This window comes from Taudactylus pleione, unplaced genomic scaffold, assembly GCF_031769625.1.
Source record: "Taudactylus pleione unplaced genomic scaffold, aTauple2 ptg000129l, whole genome shotgun sequence".
Taxonomy (NCBI): Eukaryota; Metazoa; Chordata; class Amphibia; order Anura; family Myobatrachidae; genus Taudactylus; species Taudactylus pleione.
The window spans coordinates 5,889,475-5,905,371 of record NW_028284531.1 but is presented as its reverse complement, the minus strand read 5'-3'; the positions used below and the strand labels follow the sequence as shown (position 1 = coordinate 5,905,371).

General features: G+C 43.4%; 1 protein-coding gene across 1 annotated transcript in view; it reads left to right on the top strand.

Moving 5' to 3' along the window:
• Positions 1-15,897, top strand: part of SHC4 (SHC adaptor protein 4) — a 109,523-nt gene that overhangs the window by 13,293 nt on the left and 80,333 nt on the right. Inside the window, exon 2 of the mRNA XM_088472799.1 lies at positions 15,630-15,700. Within this exon, the coding sequence (XP_088328925.1) occupies positions 15,630-15,700 (71 nt within the window). The remainder of the gene's footprint in view (positions 1-15,629; positions 15,701-15,897) is intronic.

Here is a 15,897-nt window from a genome sequence, read left to right as displayed (position 1 = left end):
GTGCAGTGTGCATCGGGTGACACCATTCCGATGAGGTGACACCAAACTAGCAGAACTGCTCTGCTATTTTGATGTCACCCCCTCAGATTGTATCCTGAGCAGCACTGTAGCGGTGATGGATGATCCCTGCATGCGCATGTCATACACTCTGCTGGGAGAGACTGGAGGCTCCCAGCAGCTCCTAGAGCACTGGGCAAACCCCCAGCATGACGAGAACAGTGATATGACATTCTCTCAGGTACCCAAATTGTCACACATCAGAGGTGTGGCCTCATGGGCACAAGGCCACTCCTCCATTCATGAGCGCACTGAAGAGTACCTAGATGCCGCACTGGGTGTCACTACCCATAGAGATGCCACTAACGGTGATGGGAGGGAGTGGGACCAAGTTCCAAACCACAGGTCTGGTCTGGTCTCTCTAGTGGAAGGCATTCACTGGTCTGTCTGGACTCTCTGGAGGGAGGTACTCAATGGTCTGGACTGAATGGAGGCATTCACTGATCTAAAGGCTGGTCTCCTGCAATTAGTTCTGCAGCTGTCTGTGACAGCCCAGCAGATGAGGTCACAGTCTTCTGTAGGGGGCTGGGCACTGAAAATGAATCAATGTTTTCTTTTGGCTATGGGCAATGAATGAATGAATGTGCTTTTTATTTTTTATTTTCCCCCAGTGGGGGCAATCATTGAATCAATGGGGGAAATTCAAATAATCCCTGCAGCTAATTACCTGCGCTGGCCATTTAGCAGGGTTCACCCCACATGTTAAAACTCAGAGGTGGACTTTTCCTCGCAATTTCAGGAGTTGGGCTTTAGAAACTCTAGAATGGATGCCAACCACTTGGCTAGATGGCAGGCACGGAAATCAGGGATGCTACTCGTGGCGCTGTTGGAACTGGTAACGGGGTCCTGAAACCCCGATGTGTTATACATGCTAATAAAGAATCTTTCATGTGCTCTGCATTCAATAAACTTTGTTCTTACTTGACCCCCCTAATATGGGTGATAAATACCACAGGATGACAAAACCTATAAAAAGGCATTCAGATTACCTGCCCTTATTTACCTTACATTTACAAAAACAAAAACAGCTCAAAGAGTATATATACTGTTATCATTTGAGCAATAGTTTATTATTAATGGAATATATTTTCCCCTCTACAATGCCCTGACACTCACAAGGGTTTAATAGGTTTTTCCAGGCAAGCATTTGGAAAGCCCCTCTAGAAATACTGCATTTGCCCCTGCAACCCCCCTCCTCTGGAAAACAGAGGTCACGATCTGTGTGTGTACTGCAACCACCACCCACCAGCAAAATGGTTACAGTTTTGCCCATAATGTGTGGTTCCACAATTTCTTGGTAAATGTATAGTCTTACAAAATAGTGGTTGCTCATATCAACCGAATGGTTTTTAACAGGTGCTTTTAAAGGGAGGGGTTTACTCTGGGCTACAGAAAGAAAATAAAAGTTTCCCTCTCCCTCCAGCACGCTGCAAAAAAAACAGCAAAAAGGCATGAATACTACATGATAATAGACATCTAAAGGTCTTTGTTGCATATATTTGCAAATACATAGTTAAGCACCAGGCCGTGTCAAGTCTCCTCTGTACTGGCATCCCTAACACTAAATAATAATAGCACCCACTCTGGGGAATAATTGCATATTGGTGTGCCACATGATAACAGCACATATATAAATATATTTAAGTTGAGAGCCAACTCACCTAGGAGGTACCCCCAGAAACCTCCAAATAGCACTGCAGAAACCAGGACACCCTCCCAGTGCAGGTCCCATCCATGCCTCTCAGAACAGCAATACAAAATAGTGGTTGCTCATATCAACCTAATTGGTTTTTGACAGGTACTTGTAAGGGGAAGGGTTTCCTCTAGACTACAGAAAAAAAGACAAAAATTTCCCTCCCAAACTGCAAAACAACCCAGCAAAAAGACATGAATACTACATGATAATAGAAATCCAGAGGTCTTTGTTGCATATATTTGCAAATACATGGTTAAGCTCTGGGCTTAACTGTCGTCAAGTTAGAGATACAGTAGATGTCATTTTTTGCAAACCAAAGAGCAAACCTTCCATAATCATTCACTTCAATATTTGTGGAGACTCACAAATTTGGGGGAGTTTTCACAAGCTACTAAGAGAGTAGACAATCCTCCCAGATCCATCTATTTCCCCAGTGAAGTAAATGGACCGGATGATGTGATTTTCTGTCAATCATGTGATCATGGCCCAGCCCCTGGGGGCACCTTGTATTCTGCACCTCCTACCTGTTGCTAGAGGAGATTATTTTCAAAGAGTAGGTAAGTATGGGTGTATTGCCCCTTAATAAATTAACCCGATATGGATTCAACATAAGCATTATTATTTATTTTGTTACACTGTTAACTGTAGATATTATTCTTAAAGCCAAGTAAAATTTTAAAAATGTCAGAAAGTGGACTTGGCACAGGAAGAAACATATTACAGTGTGGACAGAGCATGAGTCATTGGGACACTGTATGGATACCAGATCTTCCTGGCACTTATCTTTTACATTAAATAAAAACAGACCGACCTTTACGGAAGTTGAATTAAATGGAGTGACTCATGCATGGTTCAATTTCATCAGTGATTCAGAGGTTTTCTTTCATAGGCACAATCTGGTGTAGTTGCTGCACTCGTCCATTTTCACTGTGAATTGAGAAAAAATATATTAGTGTTATTTAATTCCAATGAGTAATGCAAACTAGTATAATTATCACTATTAAAATCTTTGTGCTCTCTTCAATATATTTCATGCAAGCACGTATGTATGTTATGTGTTTTATAGTATTGTATTTTAATTTAATCCATATCACCAGCAGATGACTAGATAAAAATGGAAAAACATTGCCACATATTTAAAATAAAAAAGCTGTAAAACCTCCTGATAGATAGTAAAGTAATACATACATTGGGGTAAATGTAATAGCCTACAACTTGAAGACATCAGCGAGTCTGGCCGATGTTTTAAAGTGGCAATAATTTAAAAGGCAAAACCAGCCTGGTTTTGCCTTTTAAATGATTGCCACTTTTAAACACTGGCCAGACTCACCAGGATCTCGCCGATGCCTGCAAGTCACAGGTTATTACATTTACCCCATTGAGTTGTATGTATGTATGTATGTATGTATGTACACAGTGCATGTTAGAAGGATGAAATGTGTCGGTTTCAATTTCAGTAATTGCTCTAGGAATATCCTACTGTAAGGGGTATATTTTCTAAAGTGAGAGTTTTTAGAAATGGAGATGTTGCCCATAGCAACCAATCAGATTCTACTTAACATTATTCCAGCACTTTCTAGAAGATAATAGCTAGAATCTGATTGGTTGCTATGGGCTACATCTCCACTTCTAAACACCCCCACTTTAGTAAATATACCCACAGAAAATTGCAAATGCTATCGTACTACTAGGGATAGATTTACTAAAACGTCTACAAATTAAAAGTGGTGGTGTTACCCATAGCAACCGATCAGACTCTAGCTATCATATCGCTATTAAATTCTAGAAATTGATAAGCCCTTTTTTGGTATTTGACTTTTCCCAAATTAATCAATTGATTTTAAAAGTATTTTTAACCATAAGTTATGATATATTTTCACTGATATGATAATGACATAAGTTATAATAAATACCTAACAAACTCCCTAGTGGTCAATTTTGAACAGGACATCTCTCAGGTTTATGTCAATGTGTTATACTCAGCATCTAATATATGCTCTCGATCTACAGTGCTGCCCTTTCCTTCTCTTAATAGTCTTATTTTAAAACCCTTAACTTCTACCTGTCCTCCAACTCCCATATCTTCGCCACTCCCCTGCCCCCCCTCCTCATCTCCCTTGCTCACTCTTTGCCCATGATTTTGCCACCCACTTGACATTCAAAATTAAATTCATCCATCAAGACATCACCTTCCACCAGACACTCGTCATCCCATCCCTTTCTTTCCCAGCCTACCTCTACCCATCTTCCCCATTCCGTTTAGAATCTATGATTTCCTTCTCCCCAATACCTGGAGATGAAGTCATGGCCTTAATTCGTTCCTCATCCCCTTCCAGTTCCCCCTTGACCCTATCCCCTCCACTTCCTCTCTCACTTTGCCTGTTTCCATCTTTCTCATCTTTTCATTCTCCCTCACATCAGGCACTGTCCCCTCTTCATTCAAGCATGCTCTTGTCTCCCCCATTTTTAAAAAACCTTACCCTTACCCTTGATCCAGACACTCTCTCTAATTACCGCCCCATCTCTCTCCTTCCCTTTGCCTCCAAAGTCCTTGAGCATATTGTCTACAACGGCCTTACCACCTTCTTTCTTTCCTCCCATTCCTTGCTTGATGCTTTGCAGTCTGGCTTTCATCCTCTCCACTTCACAGAAACTGATATTATTAAAGTCAGCAATGACCTTCTTGCTGCCAAATCCTAGGGCGGCCACTACTCTCTGCTCATTCTCCTTGACTTCTCTGCTGCTTTTGACACCGTGGACTACTAACCTCTCTTCCTGCAAATCCTTCACTACCTCAATCTGTGTGATACTGCACTCCTACTTTTCTGACCACTCTTTCTCTGGCTCCTCTCATAATTCCACTTCTCCCCTACTTCCACTAGCAGTAGGTATCCCCCAAGGTTCTGTTCTTGTTCCTCTTTAATTATTATTCTTTATTTATATGGTGCCACAAGGGTTCCGCAGTGCCTCACAAAGTACATAAACAAATGAGCAAACAAGAAGACAGCGACTTACAGTACAAAACAACGCAGGACAAGGACATACTTTATAAACTTTGCTGCAATAGCGATCATACCATTCAAAAGCAGCAGGGCATCAGCAACAAAGTGTTAGGTGACCTTAGGGAAGTTTGGGGTAGATGATCATATGAGTAAGGGAATAAGAAGCACAGAAGGAAGTGGGCCCTGCTCATGAGAGCTTACATTCTAAAGGGGAGGGGCAGACAGACGGGTTGACACAGAAGGGGTAGATGAAGAAGGATGGAGCAGCAGGTTAGGATGAGAGCTGAAAGGCTTTGAGGAAGTAGTGGTTCTTGAGAGCTCGTTTGAATATTTGTAGAGAGGTGGAGAGTTTTATAGGGAGAGGGAGAGAGTACCAGAGGTAGGGAGCAGCACGGGCAAAATCTTGGAGGGAGTGGGAAGAAGTAATCAGTTGGCAAGAGAGGCGGCATGCATTTGTTGAGCGAAGTGGGCGGGCAGGAGTGTGAAGTGAGATGAGAGATGTAAATGGGAGAGGATTGGGTGAGGGCTTTGTAAGTGAGTGCAAGAACCTTAAATTGGGTTCTGAAGGGGAAGGGGAGCCAATGTAGGGCTTGTAGGAGAGAGGGGGCAGATGTAGAATGTTTGGAGAAGAAGATGAGCCGAGCAGCAGCATTGAGATCAGACTGGAGTGGAGAGAGGTGGGAGTCAGGGAGGCCAGGTGACGGGAGGATACAATAGTCCAATCTGGAGATGACCAGTGAGTGGATGAGTCGTAGTTGCCTCCAGGGTGAGAAAGGGTCTGATCCTGGATATATTTTTTAGATGGAAGCGGCAGGACTGTGAGAGATACTGAATGTGTGGTTTGAAGGAGAGGGAAGAGTCAAGGATAACTCCAAGACAGCACACTTGGGAGCTAGAGGAGATGGTTTTGCTAGTTGTGAATTGGCCTCTGATTGGCTGGGAGGACATGGGAAACCCCCTGACATCCCGACAGCTGGCATTCGCGTAGTATTGGTATGTGTGACAAGACACATACCAATACTAGTCCGTTTGGTTTCGGGTAAGCGTGTTATTTCTTTTGCCAAGACCTCCAGGGATCCTACGGAGACCAGCGCGAGGATCAGGTGAGTATACGATCTTTGTTACAGGTCATTCCTCACGGATTCTACTTGGACAAGTGGACAGACCAGCTGGTACAGGTAAGTATGTGTGATTGATGTACAGTATGTGTGTAATAAATCTTTACTAGTCACGGTGTGTGTGTCATGTCTTTATTTAACTATTTATTTTACAGTGGGGGTACAGGTGCCGGCTGCCTTCTGGTACTTGTAGTTCTACAAGTGCCAAAGGGCAGGCATGCTGGCACCTGTAGTCCCACTGTAAAATACAATAGTTTTAGTCTATTCTTCACTTTATTACCCCCATACCCACCGCTCCAGGGGTGCGGGGAAGAGCCCCGGGCTTCAGACAAAGCCTGGGGTTCGGGAGAGGGGGGACCCCTTTTTTATGGGGTCCCCACCTTCCCCGAAATCCCCGGCTTGGCCTGAGTGGCTTGGGGTGATAATGCTTTGGCCCTGGAGACCCGGTAATAGGGTCTCCTGGCTGTGGCATTACACCCCGGTCGTTTTGGATCTGGTGCTGGTTTTAAATATAGGGGGACCCATACGCAATATTTTTCCCTCTATATTTAAAACCAGGACTGGCCCTGCAGCCTGGTGCTGGTTCTTAAATTACGGAGGAACCCTACTCATTTTGTTCCCAGTAATTTTAGGAACAAGGAGTGGCTGACGAGTCCGGGGCTGGTTATGCTTTTAGGGGGGGACCCTACGTCGTTTTTTTTTTATTAACCCTTACAACACACTTTCCATTCATAAACATACACAAATCACATTTAAATGTGCATTTAAAACTTCTATTGAGTCCCCGATTTGAGTGTAAAACGGCCGACTTCAGCAAAATGAATAATGGTAAATTCCCGATTTAGGCTGAAATAAGTGAAAAGTACTACCGAATTGAACCGATGGTGATATAATTTCTATTGTTCAAAACTGACAAATTTGCGGCATTAAACCACCCGATTTCAACCTCAAAAAATGAAGAAATCACCCGACTTTAATGATGATAAATTCACGATTTGCAAGAAAGTGATATTTTCACCCGAGAATGCACTTAGTAAATTTAGTGGTTAGTAAATTGTGATCCATTTTGTCCAAATAATTTTTCAGTATAATATAATAACTGTTCTGGTCCATCACTGTGTTCTATCCATTAAAGCTCCCAGAATAGTTTCTACAAACATATTTTTTGTCCATAAAATTTTACACAAAGGAATGTAGGAGCAAGCTGAGGAAATGTATGTGGATGCATGTCTTGCTGGTCAGTATTAGGCTCCTTATCCATTAGAGTAAAAAATCATGCTATTGCTAGCATTTCTTAAAATAAGTTAAAAAAAACCCATTTAAACGGAATGGTGAAGGAATGTGCTTGAGACTGTACAGAATTTGGACACCGCCAGCTCTGTTTACTGCAGGTGAACGCTTTAGGGTTAAAAGAGCATCCCCCATTGACTTCTCCCTCATGTCCAAGAGCAAGCACTGATATCCAAATGTAGGGGAGAATGTAATAAGGTACAAGTTGTTAAAAGTGCAACATTTTCTGCAATTTTCCAACAAAGTTAAAGTAACATTTTTTTTTACAGGCACATCCAGTTTGGTTTTGCCTTTTAAAAAAATTGCTATTTTAAATTTCACTGCAAAATTGTAGGAAATTCTGCAGTTTTACAAACTTGTGACCTATTACATTCTCCCCGCAGAGCCAGGGACGTTTTCCTAACAGTTGGTGCATTGGCAATTTCAGGCTGTCATGGCAGGGTGATAGATCAGGGTAGCTGTGAGCACTCATTCATGATTATCTAAATGTACATTATTTTTTGGTGAGAATCATTTGACACATATCAGAGTTTTGCTGAATGGTCAAATTGTTTCTCTTTGTTATATTTACTCATGAAATATATAACTGTATTGTGAGCATTTCTTAGATTAAAGAATACTGATGACATTTTAGAATTGTTATCATTATTCCTGCATATTGGGACCTACGCCTACTTCCATTGATCAGGACACTTCATTATAACATAGATTAAAAAGATTTGTATTTCAATTCTAGGCACATACCTTGATCTGTAAGTAAAAGATAATATCTCCCTATACGCTCCTCTGAGTAATTCTTATATTGATTTTCTCATCTTAGTGTAGAGAGTAGCTTCCCACGCACAGGCCACAGAGGCAAGTGAACACTTACTCATCATATGATCTCAGTGCATGACTCATCTACTCCATTGAATATTTCATTTTATCAATGACAGAGGAGAGGTGCTGGCTAAGAGCATCCCTGCAGCGAGCGTACCCATTATGCATAATGAAAATCTGTGCGAGACCTGCGGATTCACAAGCTGAGCAGCACAGGGTATTTGCTCAACTATAACTTTAACGATCCCTGATTATGTTGGGTGGGGGGATTGTGTAAAATATAGAAAATAATATTGTTCTTTACAGTAAGTCTTTAGGCATGCAGGCACTTGTGGAACTGTAGTGCCACTGTAAAAAAATATTTAAGTAATACAGGACCAACTATGTTAACCCTTTATTAAACACACTCACACTTCATACTTAACTACTCTTTGGATGTGCTAAGTCCCCTTGTCCATGTAGTAGTCCAGGGGTCTTGGTAAAACAATCAAACGAAGTGACCTGAACCAGAACGGACATGCTGTACTATGTACAGCACTAACCCCGATATGACCCCACGAGGGTCACTGCTATAGTATTCAATATGGAAGTGCTGATTGGCTTATTCAGCTCAGGCTGCGTCTTTTGGGTACTGTGAGTGACATCGCAGACCCAGATCTGCACATACGCAGTGTGTCTTCTATGTATGTGCAGATATTAAACCATTGGAGAAGTGCATTAACATCAAATTAACATACGTCTCTGAATCAGCCACTGTGTACTTGGACAAACCATGTTGCAATGTAAGGGGTGCAAATACATAAATTTTTTTGATGGTAGGGTAAATACTGGCTGCTTTTGCATGTAACCCACAAATGCTGGACAGCTTTATTTTGTCACTACAATTTACATTTATATCTCTCTGCACATTATAAATCTGCCCCATCTGCAGTGCATCATGGTTTTACCAAGGTGCACAGGGCCTGATCCACTACTGATCGCAACTGCGAATGCAATAGCGATTACACATGCAGTCTCACTGTCATAGTATGCTAATCCATGGCGATCGCTATGCCGCCGCAGCAAAACATAAGGACGCCCACTTTACCTTACACACATCCATAATGTTTAGCAAGACTGTAAAACCATTGGTACAATCGAGTACCATCGCAGCCTCACGCACACTTGCACAAGCCCTGACCTTACTCAGAAATTGCTAACTTCATTGCACGCTATGAGTCCTCAAGCTGTGTAAGGCATCGCAGTGGCTAATTTATGCATGCCCCTGCAATGGCGTTCAAACGCACTGGCATGCCTGCATTTCTCCGACCACCCCCCCTGTCTCCACCCACAACCGGCACTTCCTGTCATTCACTCTGTGCTGGGTCTGCGTAGTCACTGTGATCGCAGTCCCGATCGTAGTGGCTGGTTCGCGCTCGTGCATTGCAATGCATACGCAGTACGCAAAAATCTCCCTGATTGCCCCCATTATGAAGCTGTTATATAAAAAAAACAAAAAAAACAGATGTATACATTCAAACGCAGTGACCCGAACCAGAACAGACATGCTGTACTATGTACAGCACTAACCCCGATATGACCCCACGAGGGTCACTGCTATAGTATTCAATATGGAAGTGCTGATTGGCTTATTCAACTCAGGCTGATTACTAGACTCTTCAGGGAGTCAGGGAGACTGCTACTACTTCAGGGAGTCTCCCTGACAATCAGGGAGAGTTGGCAACTATGCTATACATGCTGGAAAGGAAAATATGTGGTGAGTGGAAAGATTTGCTTACAGTATACGTCACACACGCATGAAGTTTGGTTATGTTAAGAATTAGTAAATGTAATTCCCAGTGCTATTAAAAGAGGTAAGAGAAAATTAATAATGTATCATTAAGCTAATATAGAAATGTCTTAGATTTATTTATCTATAGTGGTTGTAGTGAATGTTAAAGTAATACCCTGTGCTTTTAGGCAAAGGCTGAAGTAAAGGAAGTGCAGCAACCAGGGCAGTAACTAGCGGTGTGTGACTGGAGCCGCTGCACAGAGCACAGGGCTCTGTGGGCAGCATCTGCCTATCAGGGTGCCTGGAATGGTACCCTGCAGCCAGAATCCTTGCTGTGACGCCTCCAGAGCGTCTTTTTCTCGCTCCAGACAGGCACCCTACAGTGTGTGCCTGCTGATCTGGAGCATCCTCAGGACACTCCAAGTAAGCTCTGCACTTTGTGGTGCTTCCGGCCCCACCCCTCTTCGCGACGTAATGATGTCATGCGACCAACATCATGACATCAGCCGCTAAGGGGGCAGGACCAGCACAGGGCGCATTTAAGCCCTGTTACAGCCCTGGCAGCAATTGTCCAGTTTACAAGAGGGGTCCCTTGCAGGGTGCTCACCTTAAGTGTCTGACCAGTGGGGTCCCTTGCAGGTGTCTCACATAGGTGCAGCGTAGTACCCTGTATATAATATGGGACAAGGAGTCTAGAAGGATTAAAAAGGGGTCAATACAGTCCCTCTGCTATGGCAGAAAAAAAATGCCCATGAGCTACAGCAAGATGGCATCTCACTGGATTGAATGGAAGATCATCACTGGCACTTTTGTCCTTAGATCCAGAGTTTTCACCTATAAATGCTTAGACACTAGGTGGAAACTGCTACCCTATACGAGGGTGCACTAGCGTCCAGAGGAGTAGATGAAGGAGAAGTACAAACAGGCACAGAAAGCTCTTTCCACTGCTATACTTGTCAACTTGACTTGTTGACTTCAAAACAAACTGGTGTGGTCCTGCACTGATTTGTATATGATACGTAGATATCTAATCCAGAGAGTAAGTGTTATGCTGATTCCCACTGACCTTACAATTCCATCAATGTATTGTGATATCTATACTGATTATTATTTTCATATTTATTCCATGGAGGTGTTCCCTGATAATCTTGTGAAAGTACAATATATTAATTAACATGAGGAAGGACAAGATTTCTATCTGATGTACTCGGTAGGTCAGTTGATATCTATTCTCTAAATCATTCTCTGGGAAAATAATAAAAGATAAATCTTTATTTCTTACTAGTTAAAATATATTGTCCAATTTTAGGTGAAATATTGAAGTTAGTTATAGAAAAAGATGTGTTCAGATATATAGAGAAAGTGATTAGAAACTTCCTTCTGTCATTGGTAAAAATGTACCTCAGCCTATGAAAGAAAAGACTTTAACCCCACAGTGTCAGACCGTTATTCCTTACAGTAGTTTCTATTAAGGAGATACTACAAGCGGCGATACTTTTTATCTGTGAAATTAACAGAATAGAAGTGACAGAATATCTGCATCTATAAGAGGTGCAGACACTAATTCTCTAAGTGTCAGATCGTCATTAAAGTATATTAAAAAGAGATAGTAGGAAGGGCAGGATATTCGAGCCGTGGAACAAAGTAGTTACTATACCCGCCCCTACTATACTAAATAAGCTATCGGGTGACTGATACATTTATAAACAATCATATATGTGGGCTGGAGAATTAAAGATAGGTACATAAGTGGAAACAAGTTATATGTTTGAGTGGCATGAATTACAAGCCGTGAATTAAAACAGAACTAATAAACCTATTAATTACACACGGGCTCCCTAATTTAATTGTTGGAGGAACACACAGTAAAGGATTGCTACTACATTATTCCACTTGTTCTACCCTGCAAATATAGAGATGCCCGCTGTCGCTATAAACATCCAATACAGTTGCAGATGGCAATACATAATCGTCACAGACTAAATACATAGTTACAGAGGGATGTAGTCGGCATACCGGTGTGCGGGATGCCAACGGTATGAATACTGGTGCCAAAATCTCGTCAGGTCGGGATCCCAGCACCAGCATCCCGACCGCCGGCATCCCGAAGGTAAGTATCGGGGTGTTAGGGGGAGGTTAGGGTTAGTTATTAGGGGGAGGGTTAGGCATCGGGGAGGGGCTGTTAGGTTTAGGGTGTGGGGAGGGGGAGGTTAGGCACTAGGGGGGGAGGTTAGAGTTAGGCATCAGGGATGGAGGGTTAGGGTAGGGGTTAGAAAAACACTTACCTGTCTTCCCTAAGGGTGTCGGGATGCTGGCTGTCGGTATTCTACCCAACAGAGTTACAGATAATAGTCACTGTACAATTGACTACTCCTTGTAAGTCTGAGAACCTTACTATGAATAAGGTAACGACACAGTCACAGAGAAAGCCCACCTTTATATGAGTAGTTATACAATATAGATATCATCTGAGAATACTACTTTATATTAAGAGTCTACTGCGCATGTGCAGGCCTTTGGGAACATGACGCCATGGTGGCCATTTTCCCGGTTATTTCTGCAGTTCTGCAGCCTGCGGGGAGGCAAGTATTTTTAATTGAGTGCAGGGTGTGCGGTGTCTGGTGCCCCCATGGACACAGGGGCCCATGTGCACCGCACACCTTGCACCCATTTTAAATACGTCCCTGGGTGGAGGACAGTGGGAGGAACAGGGAGTGGCAAGAAGGTGAGATCAAATCGGTCCGGTTGGCCATAGACACTAGGCGACGTGCACCAAATCGTTAGCGTTATCGTCATGTTTTATGTGCAACAATTCAAACCTGACGACGACGCTAGCATACATGCACCCGCATATTGAGCATACACACTGAGCGATGTAGGCGATTTGTCGTTCCGAAATGGCAAATCGTCCCGACATCGCTCCAGTGTGTACCTAGCTTTAAACTTTTTTGTTGCTCAGTGTTGTTTTATAAATGGAAGAACTGTTCATTTGTGATGGGAGGTACGTTGTATAAAGTTTTGTTTTATTGTGATGTGGGTGGACACACATTTAAATGACACTATGGCTTCTGGCCCTGATTCAGAGCCGAACGCTCTGACAGAGCGCTCGCTCTGAATCAGGGCGTCTTTTATTTTTATTTTTATGGAGCGGCCTTCTGGCCGCTCGCATTGCTATGGGTTGCCACCCACAGCTAATGCGAGCGGCCACGATGATGGTCGGATTGGCCAAGACCATCGCGACCATCAGGCCTGCGATGAGACCTTTGTGGTAGGGTCTCGTGGCCGCAAGCCCCAGAGAGCTTTCGGCTCAAACAGAGCCGAAAGCTCTTCCACTGACATCACTTGTGATGTCAGTGGGGCCGCCCCCAAACGGTAGGCATTCCCGTGGGAACGCCTCCGTCTGGGCAGCCACCCCCCGACCCGCCCAACAAAGGGGGCGTGCTGTCACTCACCATCGACAGCTTGCCCCCTTTGGTGCGAGACCCGGAGCGACGGATTGCCCTGAATCAGGCCCTCTGTGTGTGTACATATCTCAACTTTCTCTCTTTCCTTCCAACGTATCCCTCTCATGTCTGATTTATAGATCTATATGGGTAGTCCCCAGTTAGTCCCTAATAGTGGGCCTGATGCAGACCCGGTCGCAAGCGCTGAGCGCTCGCAACCAGGTCGATGGTGGCCCAGAGCGCATGCGCATGACGGAGCCGGCTCAGTCGTGCGCATGCGCGAGACCCGGATAGCGAAGGACACTCCGTCGCTCTGGGTCTCGCAACAAAGGGGGCAAGCTGTCGATGTTGAGTGACAGATCGCCCCCTTTGGTGGGCGGGCCGGGGGGGTGGCTGCCCAAACGGAGGCGTTCCCATGAGAACGCCTGTTGTTCGGGGGCGGCCCCACTGACATCACAAGTGATGTCAGTGGAGAGCTTCCGGCTCTGTTAGAGCTGAAAGCTCTCTGGGGCTTGCGGCCACGAGACCCTACCACAAGGTATGTCGCGACCATCATCATGGCCGCTCGCTATAGCTGTGGGTGGTAACCCACAGCTATCCGAGCGGCCAGGAGGCCACTCCATAAAAAAAAAAAGACGCCCTGATTCAGAGCGTCCGGCTCTGAATCAGGGCCAGTGTCTGTTTGGCATCTAAATCTCTAATAACATCTGCAAAGAGACTTACCATGTTTTTCAATGCTTTGTTGTCTAGGTAGCTTTGCTTTTTGATACTTTTTATCAGGACAACTGCTAGAATGCCTGCCTTTGAATACAGGGAAAAAAATAATTTTATATATATATATATATATATATATATATATATATATATATTTATTTTATTTTGTATGAAACAAGGGTAATTCTTCAGGATCCTCCTGTTGGTCTGACTCCTGCCTAACCATTAGCAATATGATTTGGAGTGTTTTCTAACGGCTTGAGGCCCTGATTTAGAGGCGCTCGCAAAAAAGCGAACGCTCGCTCTCAATCAAGGCAGCCGCTTTTTTTTTTTTTTACCCGGCTTTCTGGCCGCTTGCTAAGCTGTGGTTGACCATCCACAGCTTTTGCGAGCGGCCAGGTGATGGTCGCAATTATCGCGACCATTGGGCTTGCGACGAGACCCTTGTGGTAGGGTCTCGTCTGACGCAAGCCCCAGTGAGCTTCCTGCTCAAATAGAGGAGGAAGCTCACTACTGACATCACGAGTAGGGCCGCCCACAAACGGCAGGTGTTCCTTCAGGAATGCCTCCGTTTGGTCAGCCACACCCCCCTCACCACCTACAAAACGGGCCGAGCTGTCGATCAACATCGACAGCCGCCCAGCTTTTTAAAGCGCCCCGGAGCGAGTGATTTCTTGCTCGCTGCTGGGCTCACGAGTGCGCACTGCCCGGCCATTGACCCGCTTGCGAGCGGGTCTGAATCAGGCCCTGAATTTCTTGTATATTTCTTTTGTGTCATTCATGCATAATGTTGGACTCTTATTTCCTGTTTGTGCTTCAACGAAAAATATAATAAACACTTCTTTTATAGAACAGATCTAACTGCCTCTCTGTCCATGTAAAATGTTAAGAGGTATGCGTTCACAAATGTGTATATAATGGGCCTGATTTAAAAATGAATTCTGAACAAAAGTAACCAAATATGGCTGCAAAATAAAACAATTTACTTAAGTATTTTGAATTGCACATATTGGTCAAGTTTTATCTTCAAAATGGGAAAACATCTGGATGAGCGTTTAAATCGTGAGAGTTTTTTGAGTCTAAAGACGTAAGTTTACATGTTCTCGGTCTCTATTACATTGGGCAAGTTGAAAAGGTTTGAGAGATTACTGCTAAACTGTCACATTTTCTAAACTCACCCTATTACATTTGGCACACAGTATCTTAAGATGTGTGTAACTTATATTATATAAGTTACACACATCTTAAGGTACTAATATTGCAGTGAATAACTGTGGCTGCACCAAAGATATGCCCTGGTGCATAGAGGAAATATAAGTCAGCCATTCTGTTATTCACTCTGCTGACGAGATGTGTCCTACATTTACCTCTCTCTTGGTTGTGTGTACCCAGCATTATATAAACCAGCACATGTGCATAGAAGATAGCTGGGTCCAGAAGACTATAGACACTTCATTGTTAATGGCCACAGAGCTACTGTATATTTTGGTAGCAGCAGTTTATTGTAGGGTTTAGTTAGCAAGTTGTGAGGCAAAACATCATTTTCATAGCCATATTATATACTGAACATAATATATGCCCATTTTATTATTGTGACTCATTATATGAATATATTGATTGGTACTGCTCTGCACTTTGTATTGTATTTGTACCATACAATGTATGAACCCAGATACATAATGGCTTTATATATACTGACATTTTGCTCCTGTTTTGCAGTATATGGGTTGTATTGAAGTTTTGCAGTCCATGAGATCCCTTGACTTCGGCACGAGAACACAAGTTACAAGGTAATATAAATTCCAATGCAAAGAGACTGATTACATGAACATGGGGTTTCAGAATTGTAGGCCTTGGGAAAACAAATGCAGTGGGGCCCCTGCCCACCCATTCATGGGAATAAAATTAAACCTTTAGATTTATTGGTACTTTCAATAAAATCAATGTGTATACATAAAAAACCATGACATTATACATTATAAGCCTT